At 35.4% G+C, this 24,705-nt stretch overlaps 1 protein-coding gene across 1 annotated transcript; it reads right to left on the bottom strand.

Annotated features, from left to right (window-relative positions):
- Positions 1–1,756: 1,756 nt before the first annotated feature.
- Positions 1,757–23,005, bottom strand: LOC127968342 (tudor domain-containing protein 3). The gene is made up of 13 exons (XM_052569484.1): positions 22,768–23,005; positions 19,809–19,899; positions 19,585–19,650; positions 19,026–19,189; positions 14,006–14,147; positions 12,980–13,051; positions 12,752–12,901; positions 11,482–11,631; positions 10,040–10,211; positions 9,649–9,771; positions 4,789–5,612; positions 3,951–4,076; positions 1,757–2,938 (listed from the first exon to the last, which is right to left on the bottom strand). Exons 1-13 carry the CDS (start codon positions 22,803–22,805, stop codon positions 2,822–2,824), a joined length of 2,235 nt encoding a protein of 744 aa, XP_052425444.1. The 5' UTR covers positions 22,806–23,005; the 3' UTR covers positions 1,757–2,821.
- Positions 23,006–24,705: the final 1,700 nt, after the last annotated feature.

The raw sequence follows: 24,705 nt of genomic DNA, 5'->3' as shown, positions 1-24,705 counted from the left end.
GGCAGACTGCACTTTTCACTTTTTCTGACAAACACAAAGCTTTTCTCGTCACAATGTGTTAACTGATGGACTGGAGTGGTTGTGGATTATTGTGATGTTTTTATCAGCTGTTTAGACTCTCATTCTGACGGCACCCATTCACTGCAGAGCATCCATTGATGAGACACTGATGCAATGCTACATTTCTCCAAACCTGATGAAGAAACAAACTCATTTTCATCTCAGATGGCCTGAGCATGAGGACATTTTCAGCATTTTATTTTATTTTTTTCACTTCTAGGCAAACTATTCATTTCAAGTATAGACTCTTTTGTAAATGTTCAGGGTTTAGACACACTCTCTCTTTTGTAAATCCAGATTAAAGACATCTCTTTAGCCAAGCATTCACACAGTGCATCTCATAACATTTTACCAAAGTTATATCTGATCAAATGCACATTATCATTCTTTTGCATGGATTAAACTCATTATTTTTTGCTTGGTTGGAACAGCAGCTACGTTCATTTTTCTCTATTTGCTTCTCTGTTTCTGACACAGTATGTTAACTATGAATTACACAAGCTTCAGTCTGGATCCGACCAGAGATGACCGAACACCTGAGATGAAGCCAACTCTGAACCAACATACAAAACTACCAAATTTTGCTATAAATTTGATCGCAACATATAATCATTGCTGTTCATAGTGTTGACCGTCTGTTTGAATACATGCCATTAACTACATGATTCTTACTGTACATTTCTGTCATATGTGAACTGAATTTAACTTTTCAATTGTACAATACTTTCTCTCAAGATAACTTAGCAATTCATAGTGGAAACAAGCACTAGACTTGAGTGAGGAAATGTGTATAAATCATTCATACAGCAAACTGAATATGGCAGTTTCATTGAGGAACAATTCACACAACAGACATGTTTGTGTTTAAGGACTAAAAGCTCATTCATCAAGTTTTAATACTGAGAAATGATAAAAACCTTGACATCAAATCATAATCTACTCTATTCCAAAGAGCTCCAGCATTTAAAGGGACCCAAAAAGTTAAATTCTGTCATTAATTACTCACCTTTTTGTTCATTTGTTCATCTTCAGAGCATAAATTAAGATATTTTGGGTGCATTCAGAGAGCACCATTGACAGCAAGGATCCTTACATGATCAAGGTTCAGAAAGGTAGCAAAGACATTGGTAAAATAATCCACGCGACATCAGGGGTTCAACCGTAATTTAACCTAGCTATGAGAATACTTTTTATGCACTTTATTCAACAATTCGTCTCCTCCGCATCACCATTTTGGAGAGTATACATTAATGCATATCCTACACGGATATGTTGTTTACACTCAGATCAAAATGTAAACAATGTAGAGCAACAAAAACGAAACTATGATATTGTGTGTTGGTGCAGATGCCAATATCTTCAATGTTATATATGGTGTGAATAGTACTTAAAGGGACAGTACACCAAAAATATTTACTCACCCTTAAGTTGATCCAAACCTGAGTATCTTTTTTTTCTGTTGCACACAAAATAATTTTTTTGAAGAATGCTTGTAACCAAATAGCTGAAGGTAGCCATTTACTTACATTGTATGGACAAAAAAACATAATGGCTACCGTCAACTGTTAGGTGAAATAATTTACATTTTTGGGTGAACTGTCTCTTTAAGGATCATTATTTTGCAGGATTTTGCTTTAAATACTGCCAAAAAAATTCAAAGTATCAGCTGCAAAAAAACAAGAAAACAAATGACGCATTGAGTTTTGAACAAAAGAGCATAGAGCTTTTATAATTATTTACAAATAGTCACCGTGTACAGCAGCCTTTTGCATGGCAAGTTTCACAGAGTCCAGAATTCATCAATGCAACGTGTGCTGCAAGCCCTTACGAATCCGTCTCCCATGCCAAGACAGGGATCAGATATTTTTGAGATATGTTCTTTCATCTCCTCCTCTAGAGATCAAATCAACAGTCTTTGAATTAAAAAAAAAAAAACATCTTTGAGATCAAACACAAATGTATCAGATAGTGTTTTGTTGTCTCCTTTTAAGTCGCATGAGACCGTGCATATGGAGCGCAGCGAGTACCTCGCACAGATTCACTCAGGCATCGAACTGAAGCATTGTCATGCGACTTTTACGAATGCTTATTTAGTGAATCTCACAACATCTCATTTCCAGGTCATATTTCAACCCCAAAAAATAAAAATAAAGATTGCATAAAGAGAAGGAAACCTATTTAAGGATCATTCAGATATTTTGCATTGTGACATTTTCATGATTATGCACATTTAATCAACTGTAAGGTTTTTACTGTACTGCATTAGAAAAATACTGAAATTGTGTTTAAATAAAAATTAAGAAAATATCACAGTCATAAAAATATATAACAATAATTATTAATAATGTATTAATTATTAATTCCAATCTTTAATTATTAGCTAAGTCCTAAGGACGTCACAATGCAAATTTCTTATTCTTTTTTTGGAGCCGAAATATTCTGATATTCACTCAATTAGCACGTCCTATATATTTAGCTGTTTATAGTGATGCTTCTGAAAAGGTACAACAAACTGCACGTAATCTTCTCCAATTAGAGTCATTTACTACTGGATAATGAGATGATAATACTTGCATGGGCAGAGAACATCATGTTGCATTCATATTGATCTACAGAAACTACTACACTAGACAGGTCTATTAGCAGAAGAGTAAGAGCTGTAAACCTGATCTAGTCCTGACCTAAGTGTGTTGGTTTACCAAATCAGTTGAGCTCCCTTGCTAGTGAAGGGTGTGGATGTGTGACTGTGTGTGAGCGCGAGTCAGTCTCTTGCACGAGGCGGTTGGTAATATTGTTGTGTCGGTCGAGAGCGGCGAGGCTGTCCATCTCCTCCTCTTCGAAATTCAAGTGAATTCTCATAGTAAACGTCTTCATCATCCTGTAAAGAAGTTACCAGGAATGAGTGACTAATGTTACTGAAAATGCAAATCTATCGCAAACAGAAGACAGACTGGACGTTAATTAAACAATAATAATAATAATAAACTAAGTACTATAATAGTAAAAACAAATGATGTTTGATGTCTTTTGATGATGTCTTTTCCCGCCCTCATGTCTCTCACACACTTCACTTCCTGTCTAAATACAGGGCAAAAACGCAAAATATAAAGACAGACAGACTGGTCTTGAAATAAATAAAACACCACCAAAAGTGTAAATCTGGGAATTTGGGAAAAACTTTAAATAAATAAATAAATAATTTAATAAAACATTTTTTTTAAATAAATAAATAAATAAAAATATTTAAATAAGACAATTAAAAATTTGTATTAAATAAAAACATATACTTAAAAAAAACAGTACAGTACTATAATGAACATTATGATAGTAAAAAAGTGATAAAGTAAATATTTTCCAACTAATATTTCAGACATATTTGTAAAAAAAAGAAAATTCACAGTATTGGGTCTTTATACAATATAAATAAATAAACCTTTTAAATTTTAGGATGGGGGTCCCTTGCACAAAAATTTTCCAAAAAGTCCTAGCATAAGTGTAAAAATATGCAACAAATTTTGGGCAAATATAATACATATTTATTAGACTTAAATCTAAACTTATAAACAATCAAACGAATCAATGAATGAATGAGGCATTTATATAGTGCTTTTTATTGTGCATTGCTGTACACCCAAAGTTTGTTTTACAATCATATGACTGGGTCTCTCTGCAACCACCACCAAAAATAAAGAAAGAAAGCAAGAATATTTAAAAGCACCATTTCTCTCACTTTGGTACATTGTTCCCAAATGATATGGTTTCTAAAAGAAAGTATCTAAGGAAGCAGCAAGTTATTGAACAGCCTTCATTCACGTTGTCACTCGTGGTGCTTCAAAATGCTCTAGGTTTTGTAACAGAGCTCAAGGTTTGGAGCTCAATCTGTTGCTTACCCACACATCCATGTGCAGAGGTTTGATATTGTGAAGCAGAACTTCTTCACAGTTTCCGTAGTCGCTGAACACAACCACAGCCGTGGATCCAGACGGGTGGATGGCGTCGATTCTCGCCCGATAAAACTGCCAACAATATACAAAGATGTTTTACAAACACACAAACGGGAAAATGCAATAAAAACTGTACAAAGTGCAACAGTCGTGATTCAGGAATTAAAAGCTCCTTTAATTTCCTCCACAGGGAAATTGATTTTCAAATATAAAGCTTTAATCAATACTTTTCATTTAACTTTTTCATTAGTCAATCTTGTTGGCTGTTACAGTAAAAAGAGTTCCACAGGTAATGCTCATTTTATATGCAAAGATGTTAGCCAATCACAGCAGAGCAGACAGGCCCCTTCTAACAGAGCATTCAAATAAAAATAAACATTTATATCTAAATTATGATAGTTTTTATTAACAAACTAAGATTATAATCTCAGCTCAGGAAATAATATAAAATAATAATGCATTTAATGACCGCTGGTGAAAAACTACATTATCCATGATCCAATACAGAAAAGCTGGTCTACAAACTACTTGTGTAAAATACATATACACATCTAAATACATATAGATACATACATATGTATATTTGGCAATAAACTACAAATATATTGTATAGATCGATCACCAATTTTAAAACATCATATAAAATCATTTGCAAAGCATCATGGGATTGTAGTTTTTTCTGATTTGATTCACAGCTTATAACACTTTAATAGAGATTTCCCCTTGAGAAAAAATAAATAAATTCCTGACCTTAAGCAACATGAAAATAATGCTAATGACTGACCTTATTGTCTTCCCAGTAGAGCGCTAGACACTGGTCACCAGCTCTCCAGTCTACATGATTATTTGTGTCCGTCATCTCTCTCTGACCTTTGATTGGTCCGGATCGTTTCTTGGGGGCGGAGTTATGCATATTGGTTTGTTTTTGAGGCGGAGCTGAAGACTGCGACTTGATTGGACCGGTGCGTCTGTGATCTAGATCACCATTAGGGAGCTGCGCATTTGAAACCCCGCCCACTTTGATGCACTGACCCAATCCAGGGTCTTGCGAAAAGTCTTTTTTCGTTGCATCCTGGGAACGCTCAAAGTAGCCTGAATTGGGTCTTTCCGGCTTGCCTTTCATTCTGTTGTCCTTCTGATCCAGGCCAGCAGGATTTGAGGACTTGGGTGCCACGGATCCATTTGATTGGTTTTTTCTAAACGATGCAGATCCTGTCCCATCCTGCTCTTTCAATCCGCCGTTATGTGGTTCCTGCTGGAAGCTTTTTGACCCGCTATATTCCTTTCCAGAGCTACCTTGCTGTTCCCTAGACTTCCCCATTGAGGTGTATGTTTGTCTAGCATCTTGAGACTCATTCTTCCATCGCTCTGATCCTCCTCTTCCCGTTCGCTCTTCCCTGTCCCTCCATTTCTGTGGCTGGGATGAGGCCACGCTGGGTTTAGGAAAGTCTCCGTCCTTCTGGAAACGTGGAGGCCTGTCGTTTCTCTGCGAGCGTCCCTCGTTTCGGGGAGGGTGTCTGTACTGGGTGGCATCTCTGGACATTTGATCGGTGCTGGGGAATGTCATCTTAAATGGGTGATCATGTAGTGAAGGTTGGTTCTTAGACTCTAGAGGGTTAATTATGAGAAAAAAAGCAACTGATTACAAATTGTAAATGTAGTAAGGGCCTATGATGAAATATGTGTGGGAATGAGTGGTGCAGTTTCATTTACGACCTATACTGGTCAAAGTAACAGCAGTAATTATTAAAACTAAAATCACAACCATTTTAAAAGAATCTCTCACAATATTTTGTTTAAATTTTAAGAGTAACATTTTTTGAGAAGCATTTTTTTGTAATTTAATAGTTTATTTTTTGCCTTCATTAGATTACCATCATTTTTGGAAGTAAATCTGCATTAAATAAATCCAACACATTCTGAAAATATAAATAATTGTATATTTAGCATTTTGTAAAAATTTTAATAAATGATTCAGCTTTTAAGAATTCAATTGATTAGAAAGGCTTTTTGATCATTAAAGTTTAATTACACCATTAAAATAGAATCCTAATAACGATCAAAAACGAAAAATAATAATAATAATAATAATTTCATTAAAATAATTTATATTTTAATAATAAATGTAATAATAATTATAATAATAACAACTTATAAAATTGTATTATCTATTATTGTTATTAGGATTCTGTCCGATCGCTACCATTTTGTTTACTTAAATGGGGAGTCATCTCATTTATCTTTAGTAAAATATGGAGTGCCACATGGATCCATCCTAGGTCCCCTTCTATTTTCAATATACATGTTGACCCTTGTTGAATCAGCAGTTATGCTAATGATGTCTCTATTTGTTTCTATGTTTTGCCACGGGTAACTAGGATTTACACAAGCTCCAGTTTGGATCCAGAACACCTGAGAAGAGATGATGCTGACCCTCAGAGGACCCCAGATGATGCTAACCCTGAATCAACAAACAGAACTAACAAATATTGATACAAGTGTGACTGCATCATATAATAATTATGAATTATTAATAAAATTAATAATGTTCATCGTCTGGCTGACTACATCTTGTATACATTTTTCTGAAAAATCCTGTCATATGTGCACAAACTGACTTTCACCACTTATAAGCTACTACTAAATATTGTAGAAACATAATTTTTTGTAAAGTTGCTTTGTAACGATTTGTATTGTAAAAAGTGCTATACAAATAAACTTGAATTGAATAAAAATATACTATAATATATACTATTAATAATTTAGTGTTAAAATGAATAAGTTTAACTATTTTTTAATTTGATAAATCAGTCAAGATTTTCTTTTTGATTACTAAACATTTAATGTAACTATTTAAAAGGGATTTCAGTAAAATTCTAATGAAAAAAATTTTTTTCGGGGGGGGGGGGGGGGGGGGGGGGTGTACTTAAGCTGGACTTTTAACAAATTGTTGTTAAATTTTAAGTTTTATGATTCTAACCAGTCACACGCTTTTGATTAATTTATGGAAATTTTATGCAATCATTAAAAGAGCCTAGAGAAATGAAAATTTAAATTGAATTTAGAAACATTAAAACCCGAAGAAAAAAAAATGTAATGCTGATAAAACTATTACTTTCTATGCCAATCAATTAAATGGCACATTTCCGTATTTGTGAAGAAAAGCTCAGAAAAGACCATTCAAACCCAATGAAGAGCCTGTTTCCTGTCGTTTTGCATATTTTTTGCATCTTGCACCATGAACATCACGACATGCATTTAAATAACCTTTTATGATGTGGGGAAATGCGGCAAAAGAACAAGCGGTAATAACAAAGTTCATTCAAGAAAGCTGACAGTCTCTTCACAGAAACATCGCCTTAAATGCAAGACACAGTGATGATGCAGGGCACTTCAAAAGCACAATTACAGTGTGTTTCATGTCATTCTGACTCAAAGCAAGAGCATGAATGTTAAACAACAGCACTGAAAGAGCGGAAGACGACAAACCGTTTCTCCACATATTAGCCCTGTCTGTTTTCTCCTAAAGCCATATGTCAGGCAGAGCTTACCAGCCACAGAGACTTATCTAAAGCTGACTAATAGAGCGCCTTCATTTGGGACTGGCCATCTGTTTGACGCCGCACAGTTCTGCAGCCCACTGGGACTTCAACATAAGAGGAGATTAAAAAAATCCAGATACAATGTTCCCATTATTAAGATTGGTTCCATTGCAAATGCAGAAGGAATGAAGCAAATCACACAATCGTTTTAATGCAATCATTTAGTCATTTTTGCAAAATAACCTCAAAATGAAAAAAGGTTTGAAGAGTTTAATCTGAAGATTATAAGAATAAGAATAGTTGTTCCATAACTAGGGTTACGATTCGTATCGATTCCTAGTTTAAATTCCAATAAGATATAAATACAGTAATCCAATTTATATATAAAAAAGTCAAACATTTATTGTGTCTTTTTGCAAAGCATTCTGTTGCAGCTGAAAAACATGAGCAAAAATCAGCAGCCTACAGAACACTTACAAGAGGAACTTTTGCCAATGCTTTTTTACAAAAATATCACAGCAAAAACAACTAGACGTTTATCATTTTCAAATTTTAGAGTGTTGCTATCAGGCTGCTGTTTCTTTAACACTGAACGCATGCAGATCTAAAAATACTGCACATGTGCGTTTTTTTTCTCATCTGTTTACGTTCACTTAACACAAAAACAGCTGTGTTTATGATGATATACTGACGTAGTTTTCTGCATACTGGACGATAAATATAAAAGACGTCAGTTCCGGTTCAAACCTATCTTTTCTGCAGAAATGCATGGAACGGTTCGAGAGCGGACACAAACCGCTGCTCTCTGTGCTCACATTTCAGAAGTTAGCAAGTTTGGCGGCTAAAGTAAACAATCTGTTATGGTGCATTCACACCAAACGCGAATAAAGCATTAAGCAAGAGTGATTTACATGTTAAGTCAATGCAAAGATGCAAATAGACATTCTGCGGCATTAAAGACGTGATTCACGCGAAAGACAGCGCGAATTGAGCGTTTTGGGCATTCTGACCTTGTAAAATGCCAAAGTTCAGATATTTTAACTCTAGTGATACGCGCGAATCACGCATTTCAGGCCGCGTTAACCAATCAGGAGCTTGCTCTAGTAGTGACATGATTACAATGTAGCGAGCAGTGGGAAATCTGAAACAACAATGGAGGACAAAGTTTTAAAAATACTTTAAAAAAAAACTACATTTCATGGCACAATAACAGTAATATTTTGAAATTTATCCGAAAAAATGGTGGTTGAAATAATGCTGCATTAACTAAACTGGTTGAGGCCCCTCCCATTATTCAAATTAGGGTCTCACCTCAGTCGTGGTATTGAGGGTGGAGAGAGCACTGGTGATTCCCTCCCCACACCTACAATACCTTCTGGACCTGAGACTCAAACCAGTAACCTTCAGGTTACAAGTCTGACTTAACTCTCTAACCATTAGGCCACAACTGCCCCCAATAAAGGGGAGCTCATTTGCATTTAAAGCAGCATGCAACAAAACAGCTTGCTCTGAAAAGAGCGGTTTTTGACAGGACAAAAAAGGGTGTTTTACACTACCATTGAGAAATTTTAACCAAAGTATGTTATAGACTTTTCATTAGCTCAATTGGTAGAGCACTGTGGTATCAAGCGCAAGGTTGTGGGTTCGATTCCCCAGGAACACATGATATCTAAAAACTGATAGCCTGCACGCACTGTTAGTCGCTTTGGATAAAAGCGTCTGCTAAATGCATTAATTTAATATTAATTTAATTTAATTTAGACTTTTCATTAAGAATCATATCAACTTGTGGAAAATGGACCCCTTTAAACAATTGGAAACTAAAACTACCTGAAAAATCAAGTACTAAAACTTCTTAACCTATAACTAAAAAATAAGTTAAAACTAAACAAATGTATCATAATACTAAAACAAATACAAAGTAATAAAAGGAGTAGATACTAAAATAGCACATAAATAATAACACACTTTCTAATTGAAAGGACAAAACCGGCCTTAATAATGTCATAATCCAAAATTGGCCGATTCAGTTATCAAATTTAAAGAAGCACTCATATTGTTAGCATTTTTCATTTTTAAAAGGTAAAACTAATTCTGTGTACCATCAATGGAAAGTGTCCCCATTTTTGACTCCAGGAAGTCAAACAGTGTGCTGGGTCCAGATGGCCTTCCTCCTGCTTCCTCATCCTCATCTTGTCTGAAGCGTCCCCTTCCACGACCCTTTCCTGTCAGAGAACAAATAAACAGACAAATTAAAAGGCCAACAAGCAAAGCGGCAATTACAATCCTGAATCAATGGGTATCATCAATGGCTTTTATTGCACTAAATAAATTTGAAATAATTTAATTTATGTTAAAACCAGTGTATAAATGAATCCTATGAGTTTAGGAAACCAACACAGGCCAGCTCTTATAACATCTACAGACTGTTTTCCTTAAGCAGCTGAATATCTGAAGGTTTCTGGTTCTTTGCTCAGCTCTTGAAGGTTTTACCTCGAGGCGGTGGGCGGCTCTGCTCTGTTTCGGCCACTTTGGGATGGTTTGTTCTGGTGAGCAGGAAGTTGAGGGCCACCTCCATGTTATTGTTGTTATCCAGCAGGGCCTGTCTGGCTGCCTCTCGGTTAAAGCCCATCTCCATGATGTCCCTCAAAGCGCGCTCATCAACCTTGAAGAGACAGCAGCAGCAACATGAAACAGCAGAACTTGAGGGTCATCAAAAAATGCATTAAAAATCAAGGACAAAAGAACAGATGTAGCAAACAGAAAGCACAAAAACAAAACAGACAGAGGGGTCACACATCAATAGTCACGTCAGCCTTCGATTCATCTTTTACCAGAAAAGTCATGCACTCTCTTAAAGAGAAATAATGGCATTTAATTATAACAGAGTCCATCATACAATTTTGGGGCACTTGAGGTGTTTTCACAGATTGTTATTTAAGAAACACAAAAGTGAAAACAGCAGAATTCCAATCCATTAGCACAAAGAAACTCTTATTTTCAAAGTGAAGCACTTTCCATGATGACTTTCTCCTTGCACATGGTTCAAAAGTTTGAGGTCAGCGTGATTTTGTACTTTTAAAATATTAGAAAATAGAAAAAAGAAATTAGTACATTCATACAGCAAAGATGCATTTAACTGTAATAAAATGACACAATGTTACAAAAACAAATGTTATTAGAAATACAGTTTACTGTGAAATTACTATTCAAAGTATCCACAAAAATAAAGCAGCACAACTGTTTTCAACATAATATCAGAAATGTTTCTTAAGCAGCAATTCAGAATATTAAAAACGATTTCTGAAAATCATGTGACATTAAGACGGGATGAAAATTCAGCTTTGAACTGAAATAAATGACATTTTACAATATATTCATATAGAAAACACTACTTTTAAATTGTAATGATATTTCACAACATTACAGTTACTAATCAAATAAATGCAGGATTGGCGAATTAAAAAATCTTAAGAATCTTGAAAATCCCCAGATGGTTTGTTAATTTTTCTGTGCGACACAATGTCATTTTGACATTTCGTGAAGAAAATGCATAATGAGTGATGCATGCCTGTGTAAAACTCACCGTTATGATGCATTTAAGTGTTTTGGCCTGTCTTATCATCAACACATGTGATCACTTAGTAAAGTAACAACACTAAATATAGTAGTGATGCTTTTTTTTAAACAGACCCACTGGTTTCTGAAAGTCAATGGACAACTAACAAGTGATCAAACCACAGCGGTTTTGTTCTCAGTGAGGACTGACGAAAAAAAAAATGGCATATTTCACTGAATTAGATGTTAGATCTGAATATATTATAATTAAGTTCAGTCTGTTTGGATCTTCTCCCTGATTTTTTAATGAGGAACAACTTCAAACTGCTGACAAACACTAATTTCTCCATCTTTTTATGATGATCTTTGGATCTCACCAAATCTCTGTAAACTCCTTCTGGCTTGTTCTCCGTCCAGGGCTTTTCTCTCTCTTCTTGTCTTCTTTGATAGGTGTCTCGGCTCTTGTAGGTGGATCCTGGATTGGCGAGGTTTCCTCCTGCATTGCCTCCACCGCCGAACGTACGCATCTATCACAAACCAAAGAGAAGAGACAACAGATGCACGATGAGAAACAGCAGACACTGGTGCATCTGCAGCAGTTTCAGAGCCGATTTAAAAGGACACGATGATCAATGTTTCTGGACATCATAAGTGTGTTTTAAACTCAGTTTTGAAACACAGCCCAGGTGCTGCTGAGTCCAAGAGTTTAATCATTTATGTGGTGTTCACTTGTAATTACACAATCAAAACCAAACATTTCTTAATTAAATATCAGAGAATATTATTAAGTTCACCCATGGCCTCAGGACGCAGTCATGAGAACCAACAAATTCAATTACATATTGCTTTAATACATCAATATTTCATTATCAAAGGTGATACTTTGTTGCAGGGGATGAAAATCTTATTTATTCTGAATTGAAATGCCAATATCTTTGCACAATGCAAAACACTGAAATCTGAAGGTTATGTGTACATTAACAGTCAAATGTCTGGAATAATTATGATTTTAACAAAAGTAATCTCTTCTGCTCACCAAGGCTGCTTTTATTTGCTCAAAAATGCAGCAATGATGATTGCAATTTTAAAGTCTCATATTTGAATATATTTTAAAAAAATATATATTTATTTTCTGAGAATTCTTTGATTAATAGAATGATTAATGGACATTAATCTGAATCAGAATTTTTGTATTTTCTGCTTCTTTTGGTCAATTTAATAGACCCTTCTGGACAAAAGTATACATTTTCAATACCTTTTTTTAAATTACTGAAACCAAACTTTTAAATAATAATGTATGACCATTTCTCCAAAAATATAAATCAACACAACTGTTTTCAATATTGATGACAATCATAATATCAGACTGATTTCTGAAGATCATGTGACACTGAAGACTGGAGTAATGATGCTGAAAATACAGCTGCACATCACAGAAATAAATTACAATTTAATATAAATTCACATTGAAAGCAACTGTTTTAAATTGTAATAATTTTTCACATTTTTACAGTATTCCTATACAACAAATGCAGGAAAGAAGAGATTTCTTTACAGCATTGCACATTAATTTCATCTTTAGACGTATGGTCATAGGGTGGGCTAACTGTTCAGATTATTAAAGTCTCATAAAAGACGACAGCACACCTCTTTGCTCTTGGCGATCTCTGCGATAGCAGCGATTCTTTGTTTCTCAAACTCATCGTTGTCGTCAGCAGATCTGACAGTGTTGGTGCTCTGCAGGGTCTTCCTCTGATCCAGAGCTCTGCTGTCCACCTGCTCCTTCTGAGCACATCTCTACAGAGACACGACACACCATCCATCAACCTCAAAAACATCCAGAAGGTCAAAGGTCACAATGAAAGAACTTCTGACCTGTCCAAAGGGAACGAATGGAGGGGGTCCGCCTTCTGCACCGATGTTTCTTCGGCTGTGTTTGGCCAGGCTCTTTTTTGGGAAAAAGTTGAACATTGGATGTAATGTAACATTCAAGTGAATCCAGACTAGTGTTACTTTAATATCACTGAGATATGATTATCGTTTTTTACCTGTTGTAATATTATCTTTTAATACTGTTTTTCATTTCTAAGTGTTAATAATTGTGCTTTTTTTATTTTATATGTATTACATTAATTTCAGTTTTAGTTATTTCATTAAAGTGAAATGAGAAATGACGCCTTGGCAAATAGCGGAAATAAAAGTTGTTTTTTTTCAGTTAATGTTGAATTTATTTCAAACAATGATTTTTTTTTTAATGGTTTTCAGTTTTAATTGAAAGAGAATGATCTTCGGACTGAAGTTATTTACTCATCAAGATGAATACAGCAATGCGTCTTCAAGCTATCTGGCTTTGATTGAGAATTAAAATAAAATCATCTGTTGCCAATGTGTCATCCATCACTACCGAAACATGATGGATATTAACAGATGGTTACAGACACTGCGGCTTCTGTTTCTTAAGTTTTAATGAATAGAACTTTTAAAGAGGTCACATTCTACAATTTTGCATCTCTTCATTTTTTCCCTAGAGCTCAGTTATAATGTCAGGGAAGGTTTCCTGCAGTAAAAACGGTGTAAATTAGTGTAGCTTCATGTTTTACCCTGACACTCAGAACTAAACAGCTTGTGCCATGTCATATTCAAGAATCCTGTATGCAAATGACCTCCGCTGTGATTGGCTAAGATGATTTGGCTTGGATCAAGTTGGTTTGTTTATAAATGTGGGTGGTGGTATTCATATTATGACTTTTTAGACCAGATCTGGAGATAGTAAATATGAACACACATGATAGATTGGATCTCGATTTCATAAAAGCAATAAAAAACTAATTTGGTTTCCAACTGTGTGTCATGTACAACTATATCATATATATATTATCAGCAAATATTCAAGAAGCTCACCCTCTGAAACTCCCACTTCTCGATCATGTGATCCACTTCGCCTCCGAGAACCGAGATCTTGGAATCGTCCAATAGCAGAAGGCCATTTTTAAGCTGGACGGCCCCCAGGAGCTTCACTTTGGTTCCAGGAGGAGTGTTCAGACTGAAAGCGGAGCAGAAATCACATTAAAGTGTTGAATCAATTGCTTTCTTTTTTGTAAATATATATAAATAACAGAAACAATGAAAACTTTGGATTCAGCGTTTTTTATGTTTTCCTCTTCTGCTCACCAAGGATGCATTTAAAAAATACAGTAAAATCAGTAATATTGTGAAATATTATTATGATTTAAAATAACTGTTTTCTACTTGAATATATTTTGAAATGTATTTTATTCCTTTGATGCGAAGCTGAATTTCCAGCATCATTACTCCAGTCTTCAGTGTCACATGATCTTCAGAAATCATTCTAATATACTGAATTATTATTATTTTCAGTTTAACTGTAACAAAGTCAAAGTCTTAATATTCCTAAAAAAGGCGTATTTCCTTTAGGAAAATATAATCTCAGAATGTTTCCTTTTGATTTGTGGTATAATGTGACCCAGGGATTTCTTGAGAGAGATTTCCTCAGATTCACCCCAAAAATAGGTCAGTTTTCTTTATTTTGAATCTGCAGACTTTCCCCCCCAAAAAAAGGAGAATTAAAAAAAGAATTAAAAATTCATAATTGCACTTCTCTGCTTTACTTGCTTCTATTTTCTGGTTGTCAATCAGGTTTCTCCTGCGATGTGCTCCGGCTTTAGTTAGTGTGGGGCATTTGCTGTAATTTGGGATTAAGAACTGACTGTTTGACTTTAATTAAAGATTAAAGGAGGAGAAGGGATGGATTGAGAGAGAGGAAGAGGAAGAAACTATATTTCCCCTCACAAACACTCTAATACCCCGAGGAGAGAAGTGGAGCAGTGAATCTTCCAAAAAATGCAGGCTTATTTCCTCAAATGTGTCCCCTTGCCGGCACCCTGATCAAAAGTTAATGCACCGCTCTGCACTGCAGAAGCAGCTCCTGCTAAAAATACATCACACGCACACCTCCCCGCTCTCCTACACACCAAATAAACTCCAACTTCCCCGGCTCCTCTCATTAGAAGAGCAGTACAGCACTCAATGTGTGACGTGACCAGCGCAATTACACTTTCCTGACCGCTTCATCGACTCAAAGCCGCTCACAGGGAGACAGGATCCGATACCAACTCTCTGGAGATGTCAGAAAATCCACTGTTTGTTCCAGAACACTGCTTCTGTTCTTTCAAACAATCGCACTAACGTTTGAAGGTGAAATAATTATTGGAAATGACTGACACTAAACGGAGCTTTAAAAATAATAACCAAAGTCAAAGTTGAAATAATGCATGTCCTTTCTGTGAACGAATGAAGAAAGCGATGGTTTCATTTGCATGCACTTCTTTTGAAACGAACGGAATGAAACACTGAAAAGTTTAGCGATGATACGTTTGATGCATTTTCTTTTTCAGGATTCTTTGATGAACAGAAACTTAGCATTTATTTGAAACTGGACAATTGCTTTGTGAAATAATTACAGGTGAAATGATTTTAAACTTGAATTGTGAAAACAACCAAATCAAACTACAATTCATAAGTGTCTTCACAGAGACTTTAAAATAATGCATGTCCGTTCAGTGCTTGAATAAAGGAAGCTTTGGGTTCGGACGAACAGTGGAGAGTTTGATTCTGCTTGTTAGCGACAGGGATGGATGTAGAGAGAGAGCGAGCCGAGGAACAGACGAATATAAAGAGAGCTCTGTTTTTCAAACGGCTCGACCTGAAGCCGCTGGCCGATGGCCATCACGACGGCTGATGCCCGGTCAGAGCGGTAATGGAGACACGGGACTGGTGAGGTCTGAAACTGGGGTTAAGGGAAGGGGAGGACAAGAAAAGGGCAGACAAAGGTTGTTTGAGTTTGAAGAGGCTTTACAAGATTACACCGTGTCACATTTACAAGACTGTAAAGTATTACAGGAATAGGTTTTCCAAGAAAATACTATTTCAGTTGTTTCTACTTCAAAATCTCAGGTTTAACTTGATGTGTTAACGGCAGTTTCTTTGTAATCGTTTCAAATTAAACCTTAAACCATAGGAATAGCTCTCCTAACAGTGAATATTAGCTGAAGATGTGTTCACCCTAATGACAACCGAGATTTAGATGACTTTGTTTCTTCATAAGATTTGGAGAAATGTAGCATTGCATCAGTGTCTCATCAATGGATGCTCTTCAGTGAATGGGTGCCGTCAGATTGAGAGTCTGATAAAAACATCACAATAATCCACAGCCACTCCAGTCCATCTGTTAACATCTGGAGAAGACAAATCTACATGTTTGTAAGAAACCAATCCATCGTTAAGATGTTTTTAAACCTCAAAGCATTGCAATACAAGTCCATAATAGCGCTTCCTGCAATGCAAAGTTTATCTTCTGTTGTCTCTCACATCAACATCCAAACAGCTGATAAAAACATCACGAAAACCCACAGCCGGAGAAGCAAAAATCTGTGGGTTTGTAAGAAACTTACCAAGATAATTTTTTTTTTTACTTCAAACCAGCTGAAATGCAAGTCCTCTATTTATGACATTACTTTTCTTCAGTTTAAAGTCATCTGGTCTGAATCAAGAGAGACATCTGCACAGATCAAGCACTGTTTACAGGCAAACACAGATCTAAACAAATCTGGGGCTTGATTTTGATGTGGGAGACGACGGAAGATAGACTTTGCATGGGAGGAAGCGTTATTATGGACTTGTATTTTGGCCAGAAGCGATGCTTTTAGGTTTAAAAATATCTTAATGGATTCGTTTCTTACAAACATGCAGATTTAGCCTCACAAGATGTGAACTGATGGACTGGAGTGGCTGTGGATTATTGTGATGTTTTTATCAGACTCTCATTGTGACGGCACCCATTCACTGCAGAGCATCCATTGATGAGACACTGATGCAATGCTACATTTCTACAAACCTGATGAAGAAACAAACTCATCTGCATCTTGGGACTATCTTAGGGTGAATAAATATTTAGCAAATGTACATTTTTGTATGAACTATCATGGATCATAGAAATTTTTTAACTAGGGTTAATCATTTGAATCTAACTCCTCACATTAAGTGTTAAAATTAGGGATTTAAGTCATAATGCATTTGTATAATCAGTTGACAACCAAAAGAAAAAAGGGTTTATTATAGTGGTGCATAATTCAATGCAACAAGACAGACACATTCTTGGCATGCAACCTGAATCTGACACTACTTTCCTCATTTCAAATTGACACTGATGTTTAGTTTGGAGAAAAAGAGCCTGAAGTAATCTGAAAAGCAGCGCAATCGCACGACCCTGAATGACTCTGTAGTGCCGTGAACATCATTTCACAGTGAGAAACACTTTAATGCAGCTCCCCACTACATCAAGACCTCTTTAGTATGGCTCAAGGCAATTACAGGAGCTCTTTATCATATAAAGAGCTGTGTTTAATCAAATAGCAGGTTTTTGGCCTCATTACGGGCCACTTCACTGTGTCTGACGGGCCGAGACATTACTTCATTAAATCATACGGCGCAATTAGACGTGCTTCAATTACATGTCTGAGGTACTTGATTTTACAGCCACTCGTTCACAAAAACTGAGTGAGGGATGTATAAAACTGCAGCTACTTGCCAAATCTTTACTTTTACGCTTTAATGCAGCGTTTGACAGCAATAAACCTGAACAAATTAGCTAAAATATCTAATAAACAAAGAGAAACTTTCTACAGAACTCTGCGGGCACAGATTCCACATCACTCATTCGGTTTCTGAAGTATGGAGTGTGCAAAGTAAGCATACTTCCTGAATACTTGGAAAACCCACATGCATTTGCCAAAATATTTACTTTAACCACGTGAAAAACTGTATCCCACAATGCAATGCTCTTGAGCTTGACACGCGAATGAAACTTAAGGAACATCATTTCTTTTTTTCATCATTAGATTGAAAAAATACTAAATTACTGTATTTATTTATGAGATGATAACTGGACACCATCTGCTAAATTAAACATGCAACATAATAAGGTCATGTAACAACACTGCAGCATAATGCTGTTTGATTATTTAACGCTGCACGTCGCACACTATTAAATAATAACAGGTGCTAAGTTTGGAGTCAGTACTATTAAAGAAATGAACACTTTTTCGGCAAAGGTGCATAAAATATATCATCATTTATACTGTTTCAAAAGGTTTCTATTTCAAAGAAATGCTATTCTTTTCAACTTTTTCATCACAGAATAGTGAAAAACATATTGCATCACAGTTTCCACAAAAAATATGAAGCAGCACAACTGTTTTGACCAGTGATGATGATAATAAATGTTTTCCCAGCAGCAAATCTTCATATTAGAGTGATTTCTGAAGGATCATGTGACACTGAAGACTGGAGGAATGATGCTGAAAGTTCAACTTTGATCACAGAAATTAATTATAATTAAACATATATTTCACATAAAAAAGCCATTTTTGAAATGTAATAATATTTCACAATTTTTACAGTTTCTTGGTTAAATAAATATAGCCTTGGTGAGCAAAACAGATGATTTTCAATAACAATTAAAAACTTTTGAATCGAAGTGTACATGTAGCAAGAAGTAGTTTTTCATGGAAGACAGAGCCAGTGAAATCACCTACAACCCTGATTAGTCATCTACTAATTAGTGAACCAATTTTACTTTCAGCTTTAATATTTTTAATGCAAGAGAATAAATGGAAGAGAACTTCTCAGAATGATTTCAGCCCACCAGACATGAGATGTCAGCCTGATTCACTCCCTTTATTAAAGCAGCAGCCTGACCTTCAGTAAGTCTAATTATACAAGGCTTCCTGAGGACAGAAGTTCTCTTCCCCTATTAGTGGATGCTGATTAACAACTCTCTACTTCCAGGTAGAGCATGTCTAATCAAAAGGTGGAAAGGTACAAATATGTGCATGAGCTGTACCTGATTTTGGACATTTGTTTGTACTCGAGGCCGGTGCAGGACGTGTGACCGTCCGTCATCTGCAGACGCAGCATTCTGGGCGCCGCCTGCGACTCCTCGTGATCTTTAGGAGCGGCGACATTACGAATCTTCTGCACCTGAAGGACACACGGGCCACACTCCAACTGCAGGAGAACAGATAAAACACTCTAAAAACACAAAGTAATGCATATAAACAAGTTTTAAGTTAATAAACAGTTACATTTTAAATTAGTGTTGCAGAGAAACGCATAGATAACAGTTATTATTCTCCAGTAATGTCATGTCCTTTTGGCCAAACTAAATGTTCTTTAACCTCTTCACCTCTGCTCTGATTCTATCCATCTTCATTTATGCTCTCCTAATGTTCTCTTTAATAACAGCGCCATCTTCTGGACAGCATTAGCAGGTGCATGAAGTCTATTCATACTGTAATTATCCATTATGTTAGATTCAGGCTAAAACCGAATGGCAAAATCCCATTCAGTTTATAATGCTCGTGTGATGTAATCAAGCCAGTTATTTTAATACACGAACACACCTTTTCTACTCGTCCACTGTTGATGTCTGTTGGCAGGAAGCTCTTTCCGATTGGTCTCAGATCACTCTGTAATATAAAGTATATAATAGTATTATTTCTGTTGGCTTTCTCAAGGTGTGGCGGCTTCTGTGGAGAGCCGAGACCCAAATATACATGATCACATATTGACAAAGACAGACGACACAAAAGAGTAAACATAAAAGGTAATTTCTTAAAGCACTTGCGTTTAGTGCTACTTGGATGATGTCAGTCGGTGATGTTTTCTCCTTCTCTGTTGAACTTTTACACTCCTCTATTCCTTCATCTGTAAGGTACCTGTGTAGAAAAGTGTCTGATTTCAGTCAGGGTTTTTTAATTATCCCAAATATGTGAGGGAAAAAGAAAGAATCAATGTGAGAAGATCTTGTTTACATCAAAACGCATATTTTGTGCATTTTCTAGAGGGACATCTTCTATCACCGTTGCACTCGCGTCTCGCACAAGAGAGATGCATGCTTAGAAAGACATGTAAAAGTTTAACTTTTTTAAAACATATCTCGAGACTTTATGGTGAGTTTGTTCCCCATCTCGTTTTTAAATTAAAAATGTACTCTGTGTGATTGGCTTTTACCCCTTTGTATTAAACTATGCATGCACACATGATGCTGTTTTGTTTATAGTTGTTTAAGCAACTTAGTTATAATTGGTTTATAAACATTATTTTAAATATTATTCACTTCACACAGTCATGTTTTTTAATGCTTTGAATAAACGTGCATTAGTTATATTTTGCTCGATGCAAGTGTGTCAAATTTCAAGCGATCTCCCCTGCACCAGATAGCAGACATGTAATACTTCATCTCTGACTCAAAAAAACGTAATGCTCCTTAACAAAATCTTCGAGAGCGCATTGAATCAGTGCGAAAAAAAGCGGAGCTTGTGTGAGAGTGAGCCATTTTATCTGACCAATATTGTCAACGTTAGCGAGTATTGGCATTAGATTATTATTATTATCATTATTATCTAATGGCATCAATAAAGCTTCAATAAACCCGCAATGAAGTGTTGGGACTTCTATTCGCGGACACTGATTCTGAAGGGGAATATCTGTATCCAGAAGATGACGGAGATATTGAAAGTGAAAGTACACCAAGCACAAACGGTGAATCCTTTGCCCAATGTAAATGGTCCTTTGCCAAATGTCAAGGTGTGAACAATGTTTGCAGGGGTCGGAGTGTTCATCGCGAAATTAGCAGGCGTTTTATTGTTGCGGGGACGAGGCGGGAGATTTTTTCCGCGCTAGACATGTATATTTGTCTTCTGACCGCACCTCTCCGCAATCGCGGTGACAGTATTGTAGTGGAGACTTTGTCTAATGCCTCTGGGTATGTTAGACAAGGTCGAAGTATTCATAGGACAGTTAGGAGGTAAGGTGGAGAGTAATCCGAGCCGTGCACACTCGGCGCGTGCGCGAGGCAGATCTGTCCGCGCTGCTCATAGCAGAAGCAGAGGCGATGTGACACGGAGCATAGATTTTGAACTAAAAAGGTCTTGTCTACTTGTGTTTGTGTGTCATATGAATAATATATATGTGCCCCATACATGGAATCAGAGTGCCTGCTGCATGTAGTAAACTGAAAATCCTAACCACTACATGCATTCGGTTTGTTTCTACCATTTATTAGTAATGATTTACACAGTTTGTTTACTACTTACTGTTGTGAAATGGAAAATCAATAATCGTTAATCGAGAATCGTTAATAATCGAAAATCGACTGTAATCGAATCGGGACTTCAATAATCGTAATCGAATCGAATCGGGAAATCATACAGATTAACCACCCCTAGTGTTCACTGCTCTGTGTGTGTGCATTTCGGATGGGTTAAATGCAGAGCACAAATTCTGAGTATGGGTCACCATACTTGGCTGAATGTCACTTCACTTCACACTTCACTTCACTTCACACCCTCTTGTGTCCTCAGAAGAGAAGCCAAAGCTTTTCTTCACACCCACTGAAATTATGCATTTTAAATTAGAATGTAATTCGAATTTTGATAATATAGAAGTACAAAATTCTAATTTAGTTTTTCAGACATTTTGACAGCCCTACTATCAGATTTATTATTTGTTCACATTTTTCAATCCAATTTACTCAATATATTATATTATATATATATATATATATATATATATGTTTTAAATATTTATTCTAGTATATATATATATATATATATATATATATATATATATATATATATATATATAAAAACATTATTTTAACTGAAAATTTGCTGTGGCTCTCTGAATTTATTTTGCACTGTCAGTGAAAGTAAAACTAGTAGTGTTTTTTTTTTTTTACAATGTTTTAATAAAATGTTTATATTTGAATCTGCAGATTTAAAAATCACAATACATATCTTTAAATGCGTTTTTTTAGAAACACCACATTACAGTTTTATTAATATCTACAGTATGAAGTTTTGGACAGAAGGGTTTGGTGATACATCACCTTATTTCTACATCATTTTTCTACATCGTATTTATTAATTGTCTATAAATAATGTCCCTTGACAGTATTTTTATTTATTTATGGACTGATAAAAAGCTCTAAATCCCCTCTGTAAACACCTTTAACATAATTAAGTCCTATATAATCCATATTTCCCCAGTTCATTAATCACAATACATTAAGACAAGCACTTTGGAATTGCATATATACCACAGTACTTCATTATAACTCTCAATAGGCACAGTACAGTCTGAGATCTCAAGGAAATAAATTCAAGCTCTGAAAACACAAATAAACATCAACTCTTAAAAGGCTGTGAGATGCTAATGAAGTTTAATAGAGCTTTTGAAAGGTGTCATGACAGTCCAGACGGACTGAGTTATAAGAAATCAATGAGAAACATCTCATATGACATATATATATATTATAATACGTATTAATAATTGAAAGTTACTGATAAAGGACTAGCAGTTAATACATGCTGATTACGATTTAACAGCACTAAACATCCCAAAAGCCAAACAGACAAAGAAACGAGCTAATATAAACTCTATGTTGTTAAGGGATCTTATAAACATGCATAAATACGGCATAAAAGTAAAACTCGTTATTAAATCTGAGCGAGTAAACGAATGTAAACATGAGTTAGCATTAGCAGCATGCTAATCACAGCTAGCGCTCCGCAGAGACTCACCAGCCCTCTTTAATGAGCGCTGAGCTCAGATCACACATCTTCACACACACTGAGGAGTCTGCACGGAATCACTGTCTGAAATATTCCTGAAATCCCATCATGTGCTAATCGGAGTTCATTACTACAGCGTTAGCTCGTGCTGCAGCTGGATAAAGACAGGTGACATCACGTCTTTCTTCTTCTTCTTCTTCTTCCGTTTTTTGGCGCGTTACATCCTGTCTGTATATCGCCACCTACTTTTGCTGTTCAGTCAAGTCAAGTCTGCTTTATTGTCAGTTCTTCCACATGTACACTATACAGAGAATTGAAATTGCGTTACTTCAGATCCATGGTGCATACAGATAACACTAACAGTAGAGCCTAAAAATCTAGATCAAATATACAATATAAAATACAAAATATAAAATACAGCTATACAATAAGGGCATCTAAAAAATAACCAGTGAAGTGAAAAAACATTGCAGATAAAATATTTTAGTGCAAAAAAAAAAAAAAAGAAAAAAAAAAAAAAGAAGAAGCTTATTCAGTCTGATTAAATTATGTCAGTTTCTATGCTGCAGTTCTGTCATGCAGTCATGGTTTATTTATAATCAATTTCTTTCTTTTTTTTGCTTTTTATATTCTTACACACGTACAAATATTACTTGAATAATATCATTCATAATACCATATCATTCCTTTTCCCCTCCTCCAGACAAAGATCCAGAATAGGATAGAACCTCCACATTCTATATTTAAATCCTTTCACTTAGTAGTATATTTTATTAAACTTTTTTTTATATGATATTAATTTAATCACTTCATCATACCTTGTACAAGTATATATTACATGCTCCACTGTTTCTTTCCCCCCACAATTCCCACACTGACCAGACTCAAGTATTCCAATTATTATATTCTTTATTATTCTAGTTATTATAACCTCTTGTTTTTTTCTATCACTTACACTTCTTTTAGTATTTAAAATTATTTTTATATTATATAAATGCCATGTGTCCTACCATTCTTTAATAACATTTTTAATAATAACAGATTTAATTTCACCTTTACTTAAGTGAACATTAAAAACTGTAACTTCTCTTTCAAAAGCATTTTTTTGCACCGAGCAGAATCCAACTACCACTCATTTCCTTTGCATACGCCATAATAATATTAATATTTCACACATCAAATCTTCTCTAGAAGACTGCTGTATAGTCAAATATGTTAAAACAGAAACAAACCACTAATCTATTTGCTTTCACTTCCTCTAAACATGTTAGTCATATTATAACAGCAGCTATTTCAACAGCATATATTGACAATTTAGATATTTTAATATCTGGATTATATATTCCTTCTCCTGGAAGTCCTGTTTTAGGGTCTTTAGATCCATCAGTGTAAATGTGCATACTCGCATAAAATCTTTCCTGTATATACTTAATTACATTATATTTAATACTACCCGTTTCCTCCCATTCTTATTCCTTATCCAATATCCAATTTCAATTCCAGCAGTTTGAGCGGCTCAAAGAGCGGCTGCATACAATATCTAGGCTGAAATTAGTATGCACACTATAATATGATATGTAGTTATAATAACCATCTATTTGCTCTGTATCTTGCTTGAAGAAAACTGCAAGTACAATTCTATAGGTCTGAAGAGACCCGTGAAATCACACAAAAGAGAAGGCAGTCAGTTCAGTATTTCAATGTTTGACAGTGCTTGAGTATTGTCTGTTACTGCATATTATAATTCATACTCAGAAAGCAGAACTGAGATGGCATTTATTGCAAGATTTCAGATGCACGTGCAGACTATGTGTTCCAGGCATGTTTTTAATCAATAAAGATTTCTTAAAATAGTGTACAGATCTTGTCCAGTCTCATTCTTGTGAACACTGTCTCGTGTCCGGTCTCAGACTTTATCCTTCACTTTGATGTCGCTTAAATCTGTTT

The sequence above is a fragment of the Carassius gibelio genome, chromosome B11 (assembly GCF_023724105.1).
Source record: "Carassius gibelio isolate Cgi1373 ecotype wild population from Czech Republic chromosome B11, carGib1.2-hapl.c, whole genome shotgun sequence".
NCBI lineage: Eukaryota > Metazoa > Chordata > Actinopteri > Cypriniformes > Cyprinidae > Carassius > Carassius gibelio.
The sequence above is the reverse complement of the archived record's forward strand: the minus strand, read 5'-3'. Positions and strand labels throughout refer to the sequence as shown.

Bases quoted from the DNA above. Each gene is read 5' to 3' on its own strand.
- LOC127968342 (XM_052569484.1), bottom strand. From the start codon at position 22,805: ATGTGTGATCTGAGCTCAGCGCTCATTAAAGAGGGCTG. The intron at 12,902-12,979 runs GTCAGAAGTTCT...GTGTCTCTGTAG, and splicing joins CATTCGTTCCCTTTGGACAG to AGATGTGCTCAGAAGGAGCA. The intron at 10,212-11,481 runs GTGAGATCCAAA...TGTCTCTTCAAG, and splicing joins AAGGAGTTTACAGAGATTTG to GTTGATGAGCGCGCTTTGAG.